Genomic DNA, 24,114 nt, shown 5'->3' on the forward strand with positions numbered 1-24,114 from the left:
AACCGAGTTACCTTGAGATTAACCTATCTGAAAAACATACAAATTGCTAATCATTATTTATTTCCTAACATAAAAAATAATCTATCCTAAAGTTAGAATAAATATATACTTAGGTTTTATATTGAATCACATCATAGTGGATAGTTTATGAATGATTTTATCTTAATTTTTAAATTAAATTTTGACGGATCTTGTGTAACACCCATGATTAGTCTCACATTCGAAGTGAACAAGGTTAAGATTGACTTATAAGGATTTAATGAATATATTACTAAAAACTTCAGCTTAAATATTTTGGTGCTCGTAAAGCCTCAAGCCATGAGATTTTATGATCAGAAATAATTTATGTTCTATATTTTATCATTTTACATATTTATTTACAGTTTAGTTTTGTGAAATTATAATCACATGCTTTTGTAAAGGCTACAAAGAAGATACAAACTTACCTCTATCATATACATCTATATTTTTAGTTATTTGGATAGTGTTTTGGGTGAATATTCAGAGAAACTCCTTTTTTTTTTTTTGAACTTTTTGCTTAAATGTCTTCTTGATAAGACAATTGGAACTATTTAGTTACACTTATGGATCGATTTAATCTCCATATATAAGATTTACATGATTAGTTGTAATATTTTTTTAATAGTTTATATTTTTTTATGTATTTATAGAATTTTTCTAATAAATTTATTTTTGACACAATATCCAATTTAGTTACAGGATTTTTAATAGGTGTGTTTTATCAAAAATAATTTTTGCAAAGATAGGAAAAGGAACATTAATTATCCTAATGTTCCTAAAATATATTAAAAAAATGTTTTGCAAATGCAAAACATTATCTTTTTATATTTAAGAATGAACAGGCAATTAATTTCTTTTTTTAATCTATTTATTTATTTCCTTTTTAATTCCCATGCACGCTGTCCTTGCTGTCTTTACACCCAATCAGTTCACCAGAGGCCAGGAGAGTGCAAGCATGTGAAATCAAGGGTGTGTATATATCAATCAATCGTGCTTTCCGTGATCACAGGGATAAGGCCTCATGATTACCGATACGACAGCGGAGGACGAAGTCGCGTTCCCCCAAATGACGCAGGCCAACCGCGGTGGCATTCTCGTAGTTACGGACGAGGACGAGGGCCAGTTCCGTACCGCCACCGCCAACGGTCGTGCTCCAAGACGAGACACGTTTCGATTGCTGACTCGTCCGGACACGGTGTCCGGTCCTACCGAGCCCGACACCGCATCACCGCCCAAATTCTCTATGAACCCAAACACCTACGATCGTCACCCACACGCGTACCTCTTCCTCCTCCTCCCCCCCACCCCCCAACCGTGGGTCCCGCAGAGGACGACGATGTCCGAGCTCCACCGTTCTGCTGTCGGTTATGTTATTGATGATTATTATATATCTATATTTACCGTCTCCGTATAACTCCGCTCGTTAAATGGGAGGCGAAGCCCTCTCCATCCTTTTTGTCTTATCATCATCGGCTGCTCTTTGATTCGATCTATCCTTTTATTCTCGTGTTCTCGGCTATTTTTCCGTGAGATTGTAGTTCGATTTTGATCTGCGATCATTCTAGTTCTTCGGTTTCTGCTTCGGACCAAGAATTTCCCCATTTTTTGAGGGTTTCGATCGTCTCCCGCTGGATCCGGCGGTTGAATGATCGATTCCGGATTTTGATGCCGCCTTCTGAAGGTTGCATGCGTGGTTGACAACGAGAGAGAGCACGCCGGTCCGCAATCATGCGGGCGGCCATGGTTGTGTGTACCAGTGTGCTCTTTCTCGTCGTCACCTGGCTCGCTCGCCCTCGCGACGAAGCGTGTTCTGTGCCTAGAAGCCCTCTAGGTTCGTTCTTGTCACTTCGATCCTTGGTTGTTCACTAGAATCGATTTGCTTTCGGTTTGATTTAAGTGAACTTGAGAACTTTCATGCTACTGTTTTATGCTTCTTCTTATCCTCGCATACATTCTATGTTGAAGCTAGTAGACATCTTGATGAATCGTTTGAGCTGCATTCTTTCTCTAGAAAAGGTGCCATTGTCTTCGCTCTATTACAAGTGAATGCTCTACTTTATAGTTCTATAAATATAATATAGCTGAATGAAAGCACGATTAACTGACCTGGTGCCCAACGATGTTGATGCTTATTTCCAATTAGTGTACAAGTTGTAGCGAAGATCCATCTGTCATGTTTCCCTTTTAGGAACCAAGCGAAGATATGCAAGTGAATTGGATGAGGTGAACATAGCGTGAGGAATATCCGAGGCACATAAACTTATCAATAAAATTTCGAATACTATGTCTTTTACATACAGGAGAATCCCCATCTTTACCAGCTTTTTAATTGTGCTGCACTCTAATGGTGTTTGTACTAGGAACGGATTAATGACACTGCAGTAGCGGAATAGTCTCCAATTCATGTTGTTGTGTTATAGCTGGTAATACTGTTGCGCTAGTTTGGGTTTAAAAGATTGTATTGGCAATTTTAATGTTTCTTTGATTAGATTTCACGGTAATGAAGTGTCTTCCTGCCTAGTATTTCTTCTTGAATTTGAAGTCAAATGAGTTTCTTTTGGTTCTAGATTTGTCTGAGATTCTTCCCTATTGAGTACAACAACTGTGAACCATCTATATGCCTCTTTTCCTGTTGGATGAATAAGCCTGAAGGCATTGTGCTTGCAACTTGTCTTGTGTATACACATCACAGGAAGGATGTAATTTTTATTCTGCAAAAACGTACACACAGCTTGAAACTTCCAAGGATCGAGGCTATTTTGAATTTGTATTTTTGTCACATAGTTCAATTATATAATTTGGATATTTCATTTTTCTGATTCATTTCTTAGCCTTTTTAACCTATGCTTTGTCTGTTTATTTTAGTGTGTTCAAGAGGTAAGTCAGAATGTCACTTACACATGGTAGTAAAATGGTACACTGTCGGCATCATTATTTAGCCAACTTTTTGTGTCTTGGCTTTTTATTCGTAAGCTGATCTCTTGTGGCTTGGCTTCTTCTCTACAAGCTGGACTTTTTCTCCACTATAATGTGATCACTGCTGTTGGTTTGAGTCGGTTCATTTTCTTTTCAAGGGAAAAATTGTTTATTCCGGATGGAATGTGTGGATCATCTTATTTGTTAGATGAACTATGTTTATAAAGTTACTTTTGGAGGATTGTAGAGAATAAGATATCACCTGACATATATGGTTGCCTGTACTTTATTCTATGTATCTGTCTCATACAATTGATATTTCTCTGAAGGACTACATTGTTTGATTTAGACACTGTAGCAGTAAAAATTTAGTCTCTAGATACACCTTAATGGCTGATACCTAAGTATATGTTATTGTTGCTGAATTAAGCAAGTATGCTCGACTGATTTGAATTGTAAATTCTGTCTGTAGTAATTATATTAACTTGAAATAAGCATGCAATGATGCAGTACCAAATAACAAGGAAAAAAAATCACTGAGACGGATGTACAACTGACTAATAAAAGGTTCTGTAAATTAAATAAGATTAAGACATTCTAGACTAATATGGGTTACCTGTGAAACAACTCAGCCTGTTATATAATCATAGCAGCTTTGAGTACATGTTTCAAGAATAAGAGTATATCTGCTTATGGTATTAAAAAGTTGTTGATCTTTACCATGTATGATAATGAAATACTATAGTTTGTTTTGAATAATACCTGACTGCTCAACATGGACTTATTTTTATCTTTACATAATAAAGAAATGGAGAAGCAAATAAAACGTTCAATCCAATGAAGCAAGTTGAGATTTATAGGCAAAAAAAATTAACATCCCTATTATAGTTGGTTATCTTTGTAAATATTGGAACTTAATAGACGTGGAGGATTTAAATTTGGATAAATTGATGGTTAATTTGCAATCCAATTTATTAAGAGCGGTGGTAAATATTATATTAAGTTAGACTTTCATGGTTATGATTTTATGATAAAGGGTGTATCCAGCGCACGAGACTCCCGCCAATGCGGGGTCTGGAGAAGGTCAATGTATGCAGCCTTATTTTTAAATATTTAAAAAAAATATTTTTGTGACTCGAACCCTAGTCTCCCAGGTAAAGGAGCAACCTTACCTTATGTCTAGGGAGGGCTATAATTTTATGATAATAGTAAAATTATTCTTTCTGGATGAGATAATAAATTACATGTGAGTACAGTAAGATGTTTTAACATAGCCTCTTGGATGGATAAGTGAAATTTGGAAGACTTACGTAGTTAAATGTGTAGAACCAGTTGCATGTTTAAAAGTATAATAATCATGCAAAAACTTCAAGAACATAAGGTGAATTCTACCAAAAATACATGTTCTAGAAATAAAAGGTATCCATTAAATAGTATTATCATCCATCAGTGAGTCTTAATGTCCATTAAATGCAACAGGAGGCACCAAATAAAATCCACATTCTGTATTTATGTTATGTTTTGTGATAGAGGTTTGAGATAATTGTTGCTTTCATGTGGCTTGTTTTTTGTTTGTAATTACCAAAGATTGATATACGATTGTTTTATAGTCTCTGAGTTAAAGATCAAAATGCTAAAAGTAGTCATTATTATCATAGACAGTTGAAGTTCTAGTTTCTGAAGTAAATTATCTTCAAAGAAACATCCTCAATGGATGACATTGGTTAACATGAATTTTCCTTGACCTGAAACTCCTAATACTAAAACTACATAGCAGGGAGATGATGTTATATTTTCATTGAGATAGAATTTAATCTGATGATAAGTTTGCTTGTGAGGTTGGATGTGTTGATGTTCATTCGATGTATGTGGCATTGGCAACAATAAATGCAGTGGTTACTTATGTTGAAAAGAAAGTATGATTTCAAAATGTGTCATGCAAATGCAGAATATGATTAAGTGAGATATCAAAAGTGGATTTCTTCATGGAATTCTTAATTTTGTTATTTACAAGGTTCTCAAAATTTCTGAGGTGGGTATCTTCATAATAATATCCTCTTGTATGTTAAAAAATAGAGTTAATGCATGCAACTTCTACATGACAAAAATATGAATCTTGCTCCTTTTCCATGTATAGATTGAAGGAAAGAAGAGAGAGTTGTATTAAATCTATCATGCCAGTAGAATGCAATCAATAAATTTTCATCTTCTGGGCAAGCCAGCACATTGTCTTGCTACCTGGGCAAGAACTTCATCTTCTGACTGTTTTCGGGAAATAGGTTTGCCTCTGATCTTGACTTTTTGGTTCACTGTGATGTGAACGGGATTGGATGTAATCTCTCTTTTTTATCATCTTAATATAATTTTCGCCTTTATGGAAAAAAATCAATAAATTTTTAAAATATGAAAAAAGGGTGAACAAGAAATTATATCATATTTACAAGAAAACAAATAAGTTTTCATGTGGGAAATGAATGTAAAATATGATGTAATTATGTAATAATGAGAGGCAGGTGTTTGGACCATGTTTCTTTGCCCATACTCTCTTCTCATATCTTTCTCTTATTGTTGTCCCAGTGTGATTTCTTGTGACCAGATGATTTGTATAACCTTTTCTTTTACAGGTTATAACCTGAACTTTGCACAGGACCAATTCTAATGATTCTTGATCCATTGTTTGTAGAGAAGAAAACATCATAATTAGTGATACCTTATTTTTGTCCTCTTTCATGTTCCAAACATGAGCATGAATCATTTGTCTGTTAACCACATCACTGGTAACTGAGAATGTTAGAGATGAGACAACCTATCACAAGTCCTTGTAAAGAAGGTGGTCTTTATTTATTTGACACTGGACAAAGTGCCATATTTGATTCTCAACTTAGGATCCAAATCTGAATATAATAAGGCTTAAGTATTTAAATGAGGATTCAGATAACATGCATTAAAATAAAACTACTTTTGAAACAACAAGGTTGGATGTTGGATTTTTAAGTTTATATATCCAGTTACTAACTGATGTTTATATTTGTGAAAATTCAATAATTTATGGATGAAATAGAAATTTTATTTATGAAATAACTTATAGATTTAAACTATCTTTATTGTGTCACATAGTAAAATTATTTGTTGATTGAATAAACTCTGTTAAGACTGCAAGTGTTAGAACTTGAAAAGGTATATTCACATGAACAGTAATGAGCTTTAGGATTAGATAGGGGAAAGGGTTTAAGGAGTTTCAATCGTTGGCATGTCATAAATAGTAATGAACAAAGGTGGGAGATTGTTAGGATTAGATATGTGAAGCAACCTGTGTCGATATTCATGTTCTTGCTCACCTGCCTGCACGTGCAATTCTAGTCAGGTTTCAGTTTTCAGGCGTGGATCCTGCTAGATGGTAATCTGGTATACTATTAGGTGTAAAAATCAGTATACTACGGATATAGCTCCTAATATAATCAAGATATCTTTATTTTCATTTGTCGTCCTTCATAGTCCTGCATATTTCCTTGGGAAAATTATGGAAAAAGCTCCTCTTATTAGATTTTTTTTGGAAAGTGTCCTCATTTTTAAAATTTTCTAATATCGTCAATTTTTTTTTCCTAATACCTCGAAAACACTTGACTTGATAGTTAGTCGTGTACTCTTTCTTCCTTCTATTTCCTCCGTTTTCTTATGGTTCGATTCATAGGATGAATCAATTTAGATACTATGTTAGAGAGTTTTTTTCTGGTAATACAGGAAAACACTGACACATTACATATTTTTTTCATACAAATTTTGTAAAAATAATATTTTTATACTATATTATAGCGTTTCAACAATATCAGAAAAATACTGTAACATAGTGAAAAAATTGTATAACTGGACTAATTCACCCTATTGACCAATCCATAAGAAAAGGGACAGGTGACTAGGGGTAATCCAGGTGTTAGGGGCAAAAAAAATAAAAGATGCTGTTAAGGAATTTTAAAAATGGAGGTACTTTTGGTTTTGGAAAAAAAAGTCCAAAAGGGTTTTTTTTTTTGTTGAGAATTCATCCTATTTCTTTGACTTGATGTTTCTTCACCAGCATTAAAATTTGCAACTACCTCAGTTCCAAATTTGTTTTTCGAACTAATACAAGCTTCTGAACTATGTGTAGTAAATATTTTTGTAATAGTTTCAAGAATTTATATTTCATAGTCTTTTTCAACTTAAAAGCTTTTTATTCAATGTATATGTACCCTTGAGAGTGGTCAACATGTTTTGCAGGTGGCAGGCTAATAACTGTGTTCTGTTCTTGTGCATGTTGCATGATGTACATGTTTGCTGGTTAGATGCATTGGTACAGTATGATTGACGTACACCGTTATGGACCTACTTGGGATAACTACACGCCCTAACATATGATTGATCTAAGTACATCAACTGGCATGACATAGCATGTTACGTACCACGAGACCTTGATTGACATAGGCACAATGATTGACAACTTTGAATTGCATTCGGTCACGTAAGTGATCTTTTGTAATTACATAAGTTGTACACGGAAGTTGATATTTTTCAACAAGTATTTGTAAGTACATAAAAAAATGAATTTTTCAGTTACAATGGAGGTACTGCTTTGTGTTGTTTTGATCCACCTCATACATTTGTCACCAAGACTTAGTTAATGTTGATGATCAAGTTCCTATGGATGCCTCTTTCTTAACTGGAGAATAGAACTTAATGGAACATTTGATCTTTGCTACTGAAAAATCTGCCTTACCATGAATCTTTTGTCACTAGCTATCATGATCCTTATTTACTAGCACGTGGTACATGTCTTTGTTTATGCATGTGAAGATATGTTTATCCCTCTTTTGTTTGGTTTTTACTTTTTAGTGCTATCGACGAAAGAATTTGCAGATGACAGGTTGATTACTAAACTTCATACTAATAATTTTGATGACATTTATTTTAGTCACTTTAATTGCCAATTGTAGTGAAAGAATCAGAAATTGATGTGTAAAAATTACTTATTTGCTACTTCCTACTTGTTTGTTATAGAGCTATGTTGAAAGAAGATTGACAGCAACAATTTAGGTTGCATAAAATTACATGATAACACAGAAAATTAGTGTACAGCCAAACAAAGAGGAAATTTTTTGTCGTTTGTTTAATACACAATGTCTAACCTATAAATATATAGGCAGACTCTACAAGCAGAAACGAAGTTGATAGATTTCTGAAATGCAATTTTTGAAGTTTGAACAATGTCAACATTTTACATTTGGTGGTGACTCGTAAATGGAAAACCATCAAACACAAATTTCAATGGCCTGTGTGGTTTAAGTTGTGAACTAAATGTGTCCATGGTCAACTTAGCCTACACAAGTTCCTTATATTGTCGTCTTATCTAGCCTTGAGGTCTTTTTTTTTTGTGTACATACAATGGGTCAGCTTGTATTTTGATTTGGAAGCTTCATGTTGAAAAATGTCTTAATACTTTATTCGATGCATGATATTTTGGTTTTCTCATCACTCATGGAAGTATATTAACTTCACCCACCATATATCTTTCTCAAAAAACGTGACTATGGATCCTGCTAGATGTGAAATTTGATACTTTCACTTACCCACATGCACGTGTGATTCCAGTCAGGTTTTAGGTTTCAGGCGTGGATTCCAACTTTGTTTTTTCCAACTAATACAAGCTTTAGACGGAAGTAATAAAGAATCTTTGTAATAGTTTCAAGAATTTATAATGCATGATTTTTCAAAAGCTTTTTATTCAATGTGTATGTACCTTGTAGAGTGATCAACAAGTTTTGTAGGTAGCACAGCTCTGAATTGTGCTCTGTGCTTGTGCATTTTGCATGATGTACATGTTTTCTGGTTAGCTACAGATGCACCGATACAGTCTGATTGATGCACACCATCAGGTACCTACTTGCCCTAACATGTGATTGATTGGTCGAAGTACATCAATGGCAGGATACCATGTGAGACAGAGATTGACGCAGTCATAGCAATTGGTACTATGAACTGTATTTGGTCACATAACTGATCTTTCTCATGATGTTGATAGTTTTGAACGAGTATTTTTAAGTATATAGAAATGGATCCATGCTTGGTTTAGTTTGAAATTAAAACTTAATTTGCTTTATTAATGTCTACTTTAAAACTTATTGTTATGTTTTTAACTGAAGTTTAAAATGCTAAATGAAAACTTTTAACAAAAATCATACCTTAGTTGCAGATAGATCAGAGTGAAAGAGAGCTCTAATTGAGAGGAAAGATGCAGCCTCGTCAGATCACTGAATGAGAGAGAAAGAAAAAGAAAGAGAGAGGAATCGAAGAGATGGCATGAAAGAGACATTTTAAGCACCATGACATGATAACTTCGGTTAGGGGCCTTAAATTCCTCGTTTTGTTCTTATTCCATTATTTGTTCCCCTGTCTTGTTCACTATTCTGTATAGCAATTACATGTAAATGCATCTAGAAACAAGTCTTTAAGACTCTGGAATGATGTGATAGAATCCAGTATGAAGACTAGTTAATCTTTGAATTGGCGAACTATATTGGTGGACTTCCACAAAATGCTGGTTACATATAACTCAACTGGTGAAAAGCCAGTTCTGATGTACATTTGTGATGATTGTGACCTTTATTTATACGATGCTTTGATTATGATTTGGACTTGGTTTTGTTGTTGTAGTTGCTGCTTGGATTATGATCTGTTACTTTTTAAACTTACACTTGTTGTAACAGTAGCTATAACATAAAATTATCTTAGTTTTTGTTAATTCTTAGATGTGCTTGCAAGTTATAGATAATTCCGATGAGATTTAGGAGACCAAGGATATTTACTGCAAGATTCGTAAATATGCTGTGATTTAATGGTTTTGGGAGACATGCTTCTGTAGATCATAGTTTTATTATAGAGTGTGTTAATCCTTTCACAGTTTCTGTTATTTGTTGTGGAAGGACTTTCCCATGCCTAGCTTAATTGCCATCTGTCTGACACCTGATTGGAAACATACTCTTAGCTCTTGTAATTTTATTATTGGCTAATCCTTCGCAAAATTTTGCCTGTAAATGTATGGGGTTATTATGTTTATGATTTAAGCTTTATTTTTTTATCCATCAGCAGTAAAATATATTCTCATCAATTCCTTGCATGTTTTTTTTCTGAGCTTTTTGCATTCAACTGTGAATGTTTATCGTCTTTAGCTGTTATCATTTGACTGAATTATAGTTTTGTGATCTAATTCTCGTGCTACTCAAAGATAATAAATAGTACCAAGTGATGATTTTCTGTCTGCCAGTATAAGTTGTTGATGAGGCTGCAGAAAGTAATTTGTTGCTATTAAGATGCAGGCCCTACCTCTGTCATCAATGAATACTAGTCATGAGTCATTGTTTGTTCTATCGATTTACTGTTTAACTATTATTGATTTTGGACCTGCTATAATTTCTTTTCTTTATCATTAGAAAAATGAAAAGAAAGCTAGATGGCTTGGCTTCCATGCTTTTGAGGGCTTCAGTGGATCGAGTTGGTGCATAATCCAGGACTTGGTTTCAGTCTACTTGTTTGATCTCCAGCGATAACCCGGTTCTGGTGCATGAAAGGAGGTAAATCACCTTTTACAGTCACCAGATAATGAGCATAGACTGGAATGAGGTACATAATCTTGGCCTTTGTTATTTATACTTTGTAACTGGTAGCTAACTAGAATCTTTGTTGTAAATACCATGAAAAATTGATGAGGCAATTAGAGTTGCAACTGCTTGGTGTATGGATTTCCCATTAGAGCTTATTTTTAACTTTTGCAAATAATTGATTGATTTCCTTGTCACTTTTCATATATTTTCTTTTCAAGGTTAGCCCTACACATTTTAAGAGTATATATATCTCTCTCTAAATATTTAGAACCTCCACATATCACTCCCACTACCATTTATTTAGAACTACCCCATTAGAGTTTTAAATATAAAAATATCAAAAGCATGCTTTCTATTCTAAGTGATTGCTTTATATCTGCCTTGTTCATTTTCTTGCAGGTCGATAAGGATTACATCATTGAAGAAGAATAATGATCATAAATAAGCCATCCAATCAAATATGCATTTGTATGATGATAAGGTATTCTATAATAGAGTTTCAAAGTTTAACAGTTAATGCATATGAACTACAATGATGATAGTAAGTTTTGAGATGTGTATATGTGTGTGTGTGTGTGTGTGTTAAATTTAAATTTTAAGGGGTAAACATCACGAGTTCCAGTAATGTTCTCATGAGCCGAACACTGTACACTAAAATCTGATTTCAGGATGGAAACATCAAATGGCCAAAGATCTGAAGGATGCAAATATCATTTCCATCGCAAAACAAAGATGCAAATGCCTACAGAAAAACATGTTCAGGGGATTCATTGGCTGCCACTATATCAGAGTTTCCAGCCACAAACTCCTCAAGGGTCAGAGCAGGGAGGGAGAGAAACTCCGGAGCTCCATCCCGGTTGTGCAATGTGATAATCGTCCTCGATCCATCGCATCCAATGTGAGTCACATGCTGCACATCCGTTGGGAATCCAATCTCCATCTCCACCTCTTCATCTTCCTCCCTCTGCAGTGCAAACAACTGAGCCATGCTCTTGATCAGTCGCTGCAGCGCTGCAGATATGTTGTGCCTCGGAAGAGGAGGAAACCCCAGCGATCTCTTCATCTCCAACCTCGGTAAGCTCTCTTGTACACCTTTTGATAACAAAAAGAAGTTTCTCCTGGTATCATTTACTGAAAGGAACACAGAATGGCATTGAGAGAAAGAATGAGAAGTTTACTTTGCGATGATTGAGTGATTCTGTCGGGGCTTTCTTGTGCTGCTTTCTATCAACCGAAATATCTCATTGCCTATTAATGGAGATGGAAAGGGCACAATGGAGTGCAACAGAAGAAAGAAGGGACCTGCAGACAGAATGGCTTATCATGACATGGGGAAGTGTTTGTTGAAATCTTTGACGATGGATGTCATTGACTTGGTCAGCAAGTTAGCAGATCTCCATAGTCTATAGCAGGGCATAGACGTGTGGTTGGTTGCTACTTTACTCGTTGCTGGTTGCAGTGCCGCCTGTAGTCCTGTCTTGTGTTTCTGAGAAGCCTCCTATGGTGTGGCAAATATGTGTAGCTATTCTGTTGTGTCACTCACTGCCTCTCCCTTTTGATCACTCAAAATCTTATCAAGAGTGCAATCCAAGCAATTCATCCAATCATCCAGAACTGATGCCATCATTTAGAAACAAGATCAAGAACCTCCGAGTCAGTCAGGCGGTCACAGGAAAAAAGAAAAGAAAAAGGAAGAGATATGGGAGACTCCACTGTCGCTTTCTTTTGTTTGGAATATTGAATGCTCTGGAGTGGACAATGATCAAGTACAAGTCACCATCGGAATCTATATCCAAGGATGCTGCAGTCCTTTTGCTGGCCTTAAAAGCAAATGGAGTTTTGAGGGCTCCAGTTAATTCTTTTGGAGTATGTAACTTCAATTCTTCTCTCCAACAAATAATCATCCCATCCCATGGAAATTTTATTGTGCGAGTTCCCAACACTCGAATGTATCTGGTAATCATCTGTGACCTATTCTGTAATCTTCACTCGGAAGCCATCTGCTGCCATCAGCCCCCATCACTGTTCAGGTATCAGTCACTGTCATCTTCACTTCTGTTTTTTTCCTTGCCGATTTGAGACAGAGCTTTCAATTTGAGTTGGATTAAACATGGTTCAATATGTAGTTAAACTGTCCAATTGTAAGTTGACACATAATTTTTTTTTGGACAGACTTATCTTACCCTAAATCCAATCTGTTGTTAGCCAACTTTATAAAATAATATATGGCGTCTTAAGCACTTTTTAAATAATTTTCAACCTCGTCAGAGTTTTGGTAGTTGAATTTATAGTGTTAATTTATAAGGGCGTTTCTCGATTGTTTGATTCTTTGTCCTTTTTGCAAAGGGTGTTTAATGCATGTTTTTTACTGGTTTATTTTTTTAAAATATCTCCATCTTGCATTCTATGATTGAAACCATTTATTTAACCTTTGCGCAAGTGTTAAGTCTTTGCCCTTACCTTGTTAAATGGGAAAACAAACAACTGGTTGGATCGGTTCTTCGAATCATGAGTGTGTGATAGTGATTTGAGAATTGTGAATGCTGTTGGAGATATTTTTCACCTGATGTCTGTTATAGATGATTATAAAAATTTGTCTATATCTTATGAAAAAAATCCTGTAGCTAACTAATTAATCATTCATGCTCGTTCAGTATTTTTTGTTTTTTTTATCTTCGTAGTGAATTCTTTCCGTTCTTAGATAGATCTCTTAGTTTGCGCTGACGCCAATGAGATTGTTTCCTTTCATCAATAACTTTTCCTTCTTGAAAAATAAAACTACTATTTAGACTACTAAGAGGGGGACAAAATTAAATTTGATCGTTAAACTTAAATGCATATAAGATCTTTAGCAAACAATTCATTATATATATATGAATTAATTATAAATTATTTTTTTATAATTAATTATTTTCAGTATTTTGATTTTTATATTTTTAAAAATTATATTTGGATCCTTATACTTTTAATATTTTTTCTTACGTCATCGACTCATGAAAATATTATGATATTTTTATTAATAAAATCGATGATAGAGAAAAAAATAAGATTAAATATTTTAATTTTATAAATATAAATATTTTAATATAATTTTTAAAATTAAAAAGATTGAAATGTTAAAGATAATTAATTATAGAAGATCATATATATAATTAGTCATATATATATAATTGAAAATTTTATTTTTTTTCTAAAACTTCTATTATTGATGAACTCAGTTGAATTATAGATATAAATTTAGACAGAGGAGAGAGATGAGAGAATGAATTTGAGTTCGTTCGGAGGATTGGGTGAACGGCGAGAAGGGTGGACACGATGATGCGCTCCTTCCCGCCGTCGGACGCCTGCCGCCCCTGTGGACGGCATATCCCGCTTTGTGGCCGCACCCGCCGACTCGGGGATAGCAAGCAGGCCGTTTGCGTCAACGGGGAGGAGGAACCAAAGGACCCGATACATGCGACATAGCGGACGAGATAATATCATAGTATAACGGCCCTTACCAACTCGGACGTGTCGGCTAATTTTACGAATCCGAAACGATCTTAAAAAATCCAATTAAATCTCAATATTTCCTTAAAAATTCCATCGACCAAACCATAAAACACTAAAGATAAAGAAAGAAAGACACCCACCACAGTCTCTCGATGTCCTCCGTCTCCGGCCTCGCATACGCCTCCTGGGGGAACAACGTCTTCGACGCCTTCTCCATCGAACCGTGGGATCCCTTCGACGGCCTCCCCTTCCGCTCCTCTTCCTCCGGCCCCCGCTCCTTCTCCTTCGTCGGCGCCCGCGTCGACTGGAAAGAGACGCCGGAGGTGCACGTGTTCAGGGCCAACCTCTGGGGGCTGAAGCAGGAGGAGGTGAGGGTGGAGGTGGAGGACGGGCGGATCCTCCGCATCAGCGCCGAAAGGAGCCGGCGGGCCGACAACGCCTGGCACCGCGTGGGGCGGAGCGGTGGCAGGTTCCTGAGGAGGTTCCGGCTGCCGGAGAACGCCAGGATGGAGCAGGTGAGGACGGCAATGGAGAACGGCGTGCTCACCGTCACAGTTCACAAGGGGGTCTTGAAAGGGCGTCTCTCGTGATCTCGGCACAGAGAGTCTTGTTTTGGATGGTAAGTAAGCGTCTTATGGACGTGTTGATGCGTGGTTGGGCTTTCGTACGCGTGGTGTTTGCTATCGTTCACCAGTGTGGTGGAATGGTGCAACAACAATAACTAGGAAAAAGTGAATGAAAAGAACGGACACTTATGTTTCCCTGAGATCACAGGAATAGGTAATGGCTTATGTTCTCAGTATAACAGGGGATAAGTTTTCATCAGTACAAAAAGCATGGAGACAGAGTGCCATCTTCGCTGTGCTTAACGATTACGGTTGGAGATTGTTATTCACTTATTTTTCTATTAATAATTCCTTATTTCATACAATCATCTAAAATATAATTTTATTAAATATAATCTTTTAATTATCCATCAATAATCTCACAAACTCTTAGTTATTATTACTTCATAAAACGCATTTCATCCATCAGTCGGTCATTTTAGTTTTTATTGCTTTAAATATTGAAACCTTCCACAAATGTTTTTGTCATGATTGCATTAGTTTATTTGAGTTAAAAGATTATTATTATTATTATTATTATTATTATTATATATATATATATCTCAAAAGCTTTCACATAAGCATGTGATGGAAACTATTAACTGTTGCTTAACCATCCTAAAGGCAATTTAATTGTAATTATAGCATAATAACTACTTCGATTTCTTCTTCGTTAAGAACATAAGCTACATATTTAAGCACATCTTTTTCATCAACATCTTTAAAAAAGGGAAAGGAGAAAGAAATTATGTTGATCATCTTATTACCAACCACAAAGTCAACAACTTAGCTGTCCTGACACGATCCATAAGGTAATATATAGTCTATGAATTTGAGAAGGTAGAAGATGACTAAGGCATCATAACGTTAGAGATCTCTTAAAGGAAGCATTTTGATGATTACAAAATGGCAATAGCTCGCCCTAATAGGGGCCTTTATACAGAGCAAATTAATGAGAAATAAAGCTAAGCTATGAATTATGGATATGTAAAAGCTTTAGCCTCAATAATAAAAATTATGAGAACTTGCACCTGGATTCCTTGTATCATCATAATGATCACAAGACTGATGTATCGGCGTCAACATCTTCTTCATCGTCCTCGGACATGGATGAAGCAGGGGTGCCATCCTCCTTTTCCCAGTTGTTGGAAATCTGAGTCTCGGATTTGTTTCGCCTCCGTGCACCAAGCTTTCTTTGGTGCTCTAGAGAACAAAAACAATAGAAATGAGCATGGCAGAGCTATGTTGGGAAAGCACATAATTAACAGATATTAGCTTCAATTTACTCTTGTTGTTGATTGCACTGCGGGTCATCGCCAAGAACTCTTCCCAGTTGTACTGTCTTAGTTCCTGTTTCTCCTCCTCCGTGAGCTCAAAATTGGGTTCTCTCCCACACATGAAAGCTGCTCTATAGGCAAAAATGAACAGTTCGAATAAGCAGGAAATAATGAGTCATCCCAACAAAATTACTTACAACATATATAATCTGTAGCAATAAGTCAATACCTTCACCCATTAGCTGGACAATTGCCTAATAAATTTATTCCCTCCATGCACATAAAACGATCTCATGCTTTTACGTGAAATGTGCGGTGTTTCCACTGGAAAACCATGCAAAACACATTTGTTTCCAATTTGGAATTGTTATGATCATTATGTAGGTTCTGAACCTAACCTATGACCTACCCTATGACCTTACTTGCAACTCCTCTGACCTACCCTATAAACATAAGATTTCAAATATTTGATGTTTAAGATTTATGAAATATAAAATGCTACGTATCATAATCAATAGAGGATTCAATTTAAATAATTTGTGCAAGTTCTACTTCCATCTCAGATTGGTCCTGGTGACCAACTCAAAAACATTCTCAGATCCTCTAGTAAAGTAATCTGAACAGCACAACAATAGAGAGTCGAAGATGCATATAAGTATACAATTGCATTTGAAGTAATACTTAGCGAACAAGATTATAGTAAAATAATTGACGGACCTAAGATAAAATAGGTAAAATATTTCTATTGTTTATTAAAAAAATAAGATCAGAATCTCAAACTTCTTATAACTTATAAAAACATCTTTGAAATGAGACCATTGTGAAAAGAGTAAAATGTGAAATATGAAAGGAAGGTTAGCAATTATATCTAGAAACAGGAAACAAAAGACAGCTAAGAAACTTCTTATGCAATATGCATGGATTGTTATGCTGATCGAACCAATTTGTGTTGTTTGTGTTTTAACGGACACGGAATCAGCACCAGTAACAGCTTCCCACTATATCAAGGTTATTGTCAACATAAACTTCACAAAGCTTCCTTTGTGCCTTTGGCAGCAGAATTTGGTGTTATCATGAGTTTCAGTTTCATGCCATTTCACTGACACAATGAAGTCTATCACACTGAGTGCTTTTCAGCTGAAAACAGCTTTTCAGTTATTTTCAAGTTTTTACCAGTTGTGTCAGGTGATCTTATCAATGTGTTAGACTTAGATTGGCCATATCAGGCAAGCAACATTATGTAATTAAACAACCAGCTTGTTTCAAAATATCTGATCCATTATATCTTAAGGAGCAGAGGGGAATTATCACTTGGGAGTTGGGAGTACCATTGCCTTTAAAGGGAAGATGCTCCAGCCCACAAATGTTACTTGATCACCGGGCAGAATAGAGAAACATAAGGCTAGAAGAGAGGTTATACCATAGGATAGGTATGCAAGTATTACTACTATGTGTTATTTTACTCTAGTGAAAGCTTTTTTTTTCTTCTTTTGTTTCTCTTTTCTTTGAAAGATTCGACAAGCTGCCACATGCCATCCTGACAGCCAATCAAAGTGTTTTTCACTACTGTAACATAAAACCTTGCATGTATTAATTCTCTAAGGTGGAGGTGAGTCCCCTGCTCTCTCACTCCCTCACAGTTTTGAATTTTCTAATTCTTTGCCAATATGCCTTATGGTACATGCCATCAGACAATCAGCACGGTGACTCATATCATGGTTGCAAGCCAAGTCCAAATTTTTGGAATTGGCTTTATTGGGAGCTATCACCAATTCTTTTCCTAAGCACTCCAAATTCTTCTTCAAACTTATGAATCACTTTTCTTTAGCATTCTTCTAGTGTTTACACTAGTTTGTGAACATTTTATTAGTCAAAAGTTTAAAGGATAAAAGAAAATCAGAAGAAGACTAAGATCTTGGGAACTAAGACATTCAGAAATCTTTGGTGACACCAAGAGGGGGCAATAATTAAAGGAATATACTAACAGTATGGACAAAGATTTTCTTTACTTATGGTGTAGAGTCAATAGTGAATTCAAAGAATAACCAAGAGAGAAAATGATGCTATTGCAAAACCTAGAAACCTTGTGACATAAATAAAGATTACAATCCAAGTTAACTGCATCTAATAGCTCACTACCTGTCATACAATCGAGCAGCGTCTTCCTGAGATCCAACAGTCCCCAAGTGAATCTGTTTCTTGTCAACTTTTATTGCTGCCTGCCATTTCATATTTTTGAAATAAACCCCCCTCATTATACATGGTTCCTGGTCTTCGTAGTGCTTCCTCCTGTGTCGCTTTCTGCGTTTTATTTCTTTACCTATAAATAAAAGCCAGAGGCGAGCCAGTTAAGACTTCCTTGAAATAGTTATCATTATGTCAGATACTTCAATGAAAGTTTCGTAATTCATGCCATCATGAAGAAGAAACTCTTTTAACTTCTTTTGTTACGGCAAATATGGCAAGCATAATGTTTTAATATACATGTATATGTGTTTTACTCTTCAAACTTGATACTACAAGAAATAATCTACTTGTGAGTAAAATACTTAGGAAATAATCTACTTGTGATTACTCAAGATATCTGAGCCTTCTATATGTAGCATGTGGCAAATTTTTGCAAAATAAATGAACTGAAATTTTCCCTTATTATAGCAAATATGGTTCATACAAAAAACATTTGACTTATATGGACAATATAATGACAGTCACACTTCAAGAACTTACAATGTATAAATTTCATGAATTGGACCATTCTTTCCATTGAGATGTAAATCTTGTCCAACAAAATGTTTCTATCTCTTAGTGACTTGTTTTCTTGTTTTTATAAGCAAATTTAAGAATTTTTTACCATTAGAAATAATTATTTATACACAAGGATATTCCTCATTCGATGAGATAAATATATTACGTTATCAAGACATATAATATCAAGTAAATCCAGCAGAAAGAACAAACCAGGGTAATAATGGTTTGGCTCCTCCTTGGATGTGATCAAGCCAGATGCACTTGAGGATCCAGGATATGTTTCAGACTTAGCTACCTGCAAAACAACATAATATGCAAGGAAAGTTTTAAGCATAATATTACAGTTAATGATGTTTATAATAGGTCTCAAGAAAAATATGTCACAATAAGATATTAAAATAGAGTTGATGTAGATACAAGCAAGGGCCCTTGTTTAGAAGGTAAGCCACAAACATCATAGAATAGCAGAGTTATTTTGTTCTTGGGCTTCTTTTTCTGAATTTCATGAAAAACAGAACAAGTTGATGCACAAATTTTACAAATTTTACCTTACTCATATAAGCAGAGATGGTGGTTCTGTGACCAAAATCCTTATCACCTAAAACAACCTTTCCCAAATCCAATGTACCCAAAAGAAATATGGTATAGAGGGGGTATACAGATTTGCAGAAATAATAGCACTTATAGTTAAACTTATTGTACTATGGTAGTACAAATAAATCATAGGATCCAGAAAGGATATTAATCAGAACAAAGAATAATGCACCACTAATATTTCAAGATAAATGCATCCTATTTGTCCTAAATGTCTAAGAAAACAACTTATAAATATAAGACCTTTTAGCCAATCGTTAGGCCATTGCAAAGCTTCAATTAATAGCACATAAAAGATTCATAAAAGAAACATAAGGCACGAATGTAGATGGAGAAAAACAAACCAATGGTACTATAGATAAATATTACCAGTTTTTTAAGGCTTGTATCAACTAAGCGCATGGGATGCACACTGACTGGCTTGACTTGTTGAGTAGGACTTTCCACAGCATTGCCATTCTCGATCGGCCTAGGGAGCACAACAGGAAAGGAACTTTTTCCTGCAATATCATGTAAAACTCTTCACTAAAATTACAAGCCCAATAAACGTGTTCTTATCTCATTCAATTATCAAAATGAAGCATCATAGTTCCACTTCAAGATGTCTAAAGTAAGAATATCATAAACATAAGTTAAAAATCACCCATGTCCACAAGAACTGAGTTGACTATGTTTTGAGTTTTTTACTTTACTGAAAGTAATAATCCTTCCCTTATCAAACAATGTAACTACCCTTCAGCCATTTACGACAATTGAAAGCTTGAAAGATCATGAGAGAGAGAGAGAGAGAGAGAGAGAGAGAGAGAGAGAGAATTTGTCTCCCAGAAAGATTTAGAAAAAATACAAAGTGAAGTAGATCAAATAGTAAGATTATCTACCATCACAAAGAAATCGCTTAGGATATCACGTGTTCATATGCTAAATAAAAATTCACAAAGAAGCACCAAATCATTAATCCTAATTCCGAAAATTGAAGGGAAAATATTCATTTGCTTCATCCACAGAGTGAATTTATTTCGAGATCAACAAAGAGCATTACCAGAACAGAGCCCCAGATATCTTCTTCGCCGTATGCTAACCATCGCTGACTGCTCTGATGTGACTGGAAATATATATATATATATATATATTAGTGAAGAAAACATTATTTAAATACTGTTAGAAAATGCACAAAAAAGTAAATGGTTAATGGGATTTCCAGTTGGAACAATCATCAGTGTTGTATAAATAGTTTCAACTAACTTGGCCTAGTTAAAGGACTGGAAATTAATCAGGCAGTAGATCAAACAATTAACAGGCCTACTTTTTTTTTTTTTTAAATTGGAAGAAGTTTCCATTACATTACATTAGAAGGCCTACTTAATTACATATAACTGGTCAAGTTATGACTAAACTTAAAATCTGTTATATGACAAATAGCCTTTTATTCGAACCATGCTTAAAAAACAATTGGACTTTTAGACTTTTGACATGCTTGGTGTGAAGCAACTCGGCTATTAAAAAAGCTCTTCACGAATCTACATTATAGAAGTCCTTAATATAGGAAAAAGAAAAATTGTTTTTCACCTTGTCTTGGAGTTTTTGGCAATTAATCCTTTTACTTTTAGTTGTGGGCTTAGCAATTCCTTTAAGCATAAGCCGATAGCTTCTCTGAAAAACTACTCACTAAATCAATGTACTTAATACAAAAAAATTGATAGATGCCTAATATAGCTACATATGAAGAGGTAGATGTTATCGATATCTATAACATAAATTACCTTAGGAAAGCCAAGGATATTGGATCTCAGCCAGTCAACTTCAATCCTTGATTGATTTAACATTTCAATATAAACACTAGATCTCCGACGTATACATGGTCAATGCATCAAACTCCCATGGAAACATAAAAGAAATTAAATGTAGCAAAATTCACCGATTGGTTCTTATCAGTAACCAGAGTCTTAAAGTAAAGAAAGTTGACTGGATCTGGGATATGTTCCCCCCATATAAGAACAAATCGTGGTTTTCAAAGTAAAAGGGATTTCACAAAGATGTGATAGTATCATTTGATACCACTCCAAATTATAGGAGCTGTTCCACTTTGACAATGAAACTTTAATCATTTTCACAAGTGATGGCTTGAACATTTTCTAATTGCTTCAATCAAGTCCGAGCATCCAATGTCTGCCAAGAAAAGTTGACAGAAGTATGGTGTGTCCAGAGTCAGTCAGTGTTACATGGTTCTCATTAAAGGCATAACTTATCTGGAGTTGAACTCCCTCTTCTATTGTCTTATAGTCCTACAGGACAAACCATGAACTCAGCATTTGAATTACCATGGAACAACTTGACTTCAAACCCAATCCATACACCAGCATCTTCCACTAGATGGTCAAGTGTTGTGCGACTATCACCCTTCTGCAGCCTATCAACCAGTTTGATTGGAACATGACTATAATGCTCAACAAGATTCGCTGATAATAGAGCTCCGTCTTTGATCACCTTTCCATCACTGGATTCCAACCTAGCTTGCCACAAGTCAAAGGGTAACATTTTAAGACTATCTATCAGCATGTCAATCCTGAGGAGGAATTGATGGAGATCCACCAGAAATATGAGAAGGGACCAGGGCAGTCTAGTAGATCTCCACTGCCATAATATTATTTAACTTGAATGATGTTCAAGTAGATGATCAAACTATACTGCATTCCAAATGAAAACCACAAATTCTTTTCACAATTCTGTCTGTTTCTTGAGATTTTTCTTTAGAAAGATATGATGATTTGCATGGATGAAATCCAGAATCATCGTTCCTTCAAAGAATAGAAGGCTTCCAATCGATGATCCAATGAAGAGAAACAACCTATTAATTGCCCCTCACATCATGAAGACAACAACCATGGATACCAATGATAATAATGTGAAAGCAGTGAGCAAAATAACAGAATCTACCCTCAATATATCCAAAATAATAAAAATATAAAGAAACCCATAAAATTGAAACATTGAATCGCTTGATAGATATCAATAAAGAAAACTAAAAGAATGTTAAGCTAGGCAAGTATCCTGTACTTAAGTAATAGGTAGAACTCAGGGTATTTCTCTGTAGGGTAGATCATGCAAGTGAGGAAGAAAACTAAAAAGTGCTGATAAATGCATGAGGACAAGAAAAATATAAAATGTTTGATAACAACAAGAAGACAGGAAAGAGACCAACCCGCTAGAGGCTAAAGTTTGATCTCAGGGACAATGGAAAAGAATAAGATTTAAAAGGTGGAGATCCTTTACTAATTCCATACTAGATTGGCTGAACTGTTGGAAAGTGCAAACAAGCTATGTTTGCTTCCCCCTAAATTCCAAAAGATATCAGTTAACAGAAACCAGTCTTACATGAAACACCAGATTTTGGAGAACCAGCATGAGAGACAGCACCAAGTGATTGTTCATTCAGATGGTATTCCCCAGCCAAATCAAGTTTGTCTTGCCAACGCATACTGTAATAAGCTACTGAACATAAACGAGAACTAGCAAAAATACTAATCAGACAGTAAGTGGGTGAGATTAGTCAGTGGAAAGATTCTCACTAAGCACATAAATAGACAAAAATTTCAATTAATCATAAACAATTTCTTTGAAGCAAATTCTCCCGCACATCAATTGCCTGGATGTTCTGATCCCATCGACACCAAAATACCACCCCCTTGCTCTCGAGAACATGAACTAGTCATCAGCAAACACTATCATCATTCATCCAAACACAATTGATCATATTCCGCAGAGCAGATAGAAAGCAACTACAACCAACACAGTTCACTAGAACAGCAATCCCTCGGACAGAAATTTAACAGGGTGGCCTGACCCCGAGCTCCACCAGCACTACGAGATCAACAACCAAACCCATCAAGAACCTCTTCTACTCACCAGATGAATCTCCATCGGACATCGACGACACAATCTACGATCAATTTCCCTCGATACATCGACTATCTGAAAGCTGAAACTACCAACTCAACAGAGCTCTTGGGAAATCCGATTGCCCGACCTCCATCCACCCATCTTACACGCCCCCCATAAACCCAGATGACAGAAAACCACCGACGAGGTCCAAAACCGTGTGCCGAGGTGGCCGCTAACCTCCGCTCGCCCCACGACGTACAACATGATACCAAACATCGGCATCTCGGAAGAGCAAAAGAAGCACAAGCAAGAACCCGAGAAAGAACGGCTGACGGTTCCGTACCGGGTTGACGCCGGCCGCGGGCGCCGATGCAGGAGGAGAAGACGACGGCTCGAGGGAGGGGGAGGACGGGAAGGTGGCGGAGGGGCGAGGCGCTCACATCCACCACCTTTCTTCGCCACGATTAGTAGTTTCCGTCCTTCCTTTCTTCCTCCTCTATTAATCTATTCTTTTTCTTGCCTTTGGGTCTCCTCGGCACTTTTCTCCTCCCGTTTGTTGTATCTGTGGGGTTGAAGGCATCGATGGGGATGGGGGAACGTAGGCTTTGTGTCTCCTCCGACTCTCCCTACTAAATGACCAAACAACCCCTAATCATTGGGTAGTTTCGGACCTTCAAATTGATGAGTTTCTTCTAATTAGCAATCGAATTATATTTTTAAAATATTTAACCAACCTATTAGGAGTTGTTTGATTACATTCCACTTTACCAATAATTTCATTATTCATCTATGCACATGAGGAAAAAATATTATAAATAATTTCATTTGATTCAGCATACAAATCTAATTTTTTTACATATATTAGATTAAAAATTAATATAATCTAATCATTTTTATTTTATTTTTCTTGATCCATAAAATCCATGATATGAAAAATAAAAAAATATGATA

General features: G+C 35.7%; 2 protein-coding genes and 1 long non-coding RNA gene across 12 annotated transcripts; 2 read left to right on the forward strand and 1 right to left on the reverse strand.

The window, feature by feature from the left end:
• The first annotated feature begins 1,449 nt into the window (after nucleotides 1–1,449).
• LOC108953670 (uncharacterized) lies at nucleotides 1,450–12,827 on the forward strand. Of its 7 annotated transcripts, none has more exons than XR_010498900.1 (7): nucleotides 1,450–1,852; nucleotides 5,075–5,216; nucleotides 8,844–9,307; nucleotides 10,398–10,587; nucleotides 10,968–11,049; nucleotides 11,237–11,466; nucleotides 11,539–12,827. It is a non-coding gene; the product is annotated as an uncharacterized LOC108953670 (long non-coding RNA). The 7 variants fall into 7 exon arrangements; XR_010498901.1 differs by having other exon boundaries at nucleotides 9,155–9,307; XR_010498902.1 differs by having other exon boundaries at nucleotides 9,161–9,307.
• Nucleotides 12,828–14,137: 1,310 nt separating this feature from the next.
• On the forward strand, nucleotides 14,138–14,826 carry LOC135644392 (17.4 kDa class I heat shock protein-like). Its single transcript, XM_065161926.1, has one exon. It carries the CDS (start codon nucleotides 14,213–14,215, stop codon nucleotides 14,648–14,650), a length of 438 nt encoding a protein of 145 aa, XP_065017998.1. The 5' UTR covers nucleotides 14,138–14,212; the 3' UTR covers nucleotides 14,651–14,826.
• A 691-nt stretch (nucleotides 14,827–15,517) lies between these two features.
• LOC135645234 (ethylene-responsive transcription factor-like protein At4g13040) lies at nucleotides 15,518–23,730 on the reverse strand. Of its 4 annotated transcripts, none has more exons than XM_065163420.1 (8): nucleotides 23,507–23,730; nucleotides 22,657–22,760; nucleotides 20,324–20,386; nucleotides 19,654–19,784; nucleotides 18,901–18,985; nucleotides 18,082–18,262; nucleotides 15,952–16,073; nucleotides 15,518–15,868 (listed from the first exon to the last, which is right to left on the reverse strand). In XM_065163420.1, the coding sequence occupies exons 2-8, from the start codon at nucleotides 22,757–22,759 to the stop codon at nucleotides 15,723–15,725; spliced, it is 831 nt and encodes a 276-aa protein (XP_065019492.1). In that variant the 5' UTR covers nucleotide 22,760; nucleotides 23,507–23,730; the 3' UTR covers nucleotides 15,518–15,722. The 4 variants fall into 4 exon arrangements, with proteins under 4 accessions (XP_065019492.1, XP_065019490.1, XP_065019489.1 ...); XM_065163418.1 differs by having other exon boundaries at nucleotides 22,657–22,773; XM_065163417.1 differs by having other exon boundaries at nucleotides 22,657–22,790.
• Nucleotides 23,731–24,114: the final 384 nt, after the last annotated feature.

The sequence above is a fragment of the Musa acuminata genome, chromosome BXJ3-8 (assembly GCF_036884655.1).
Source record: "Musa acuminata AAA Group cultivar baxijiao chromosome BXJ3-8, Cavendish_Baxijiao_AAA, whole genome shotgun sequence".
Classification (NCBI taxonomy): Eukaryota; Viridiplantae; Streptophyta; class Magnoliopsida; order Zingiberales; family Musaceae; genus Musa; species Musa acuminata.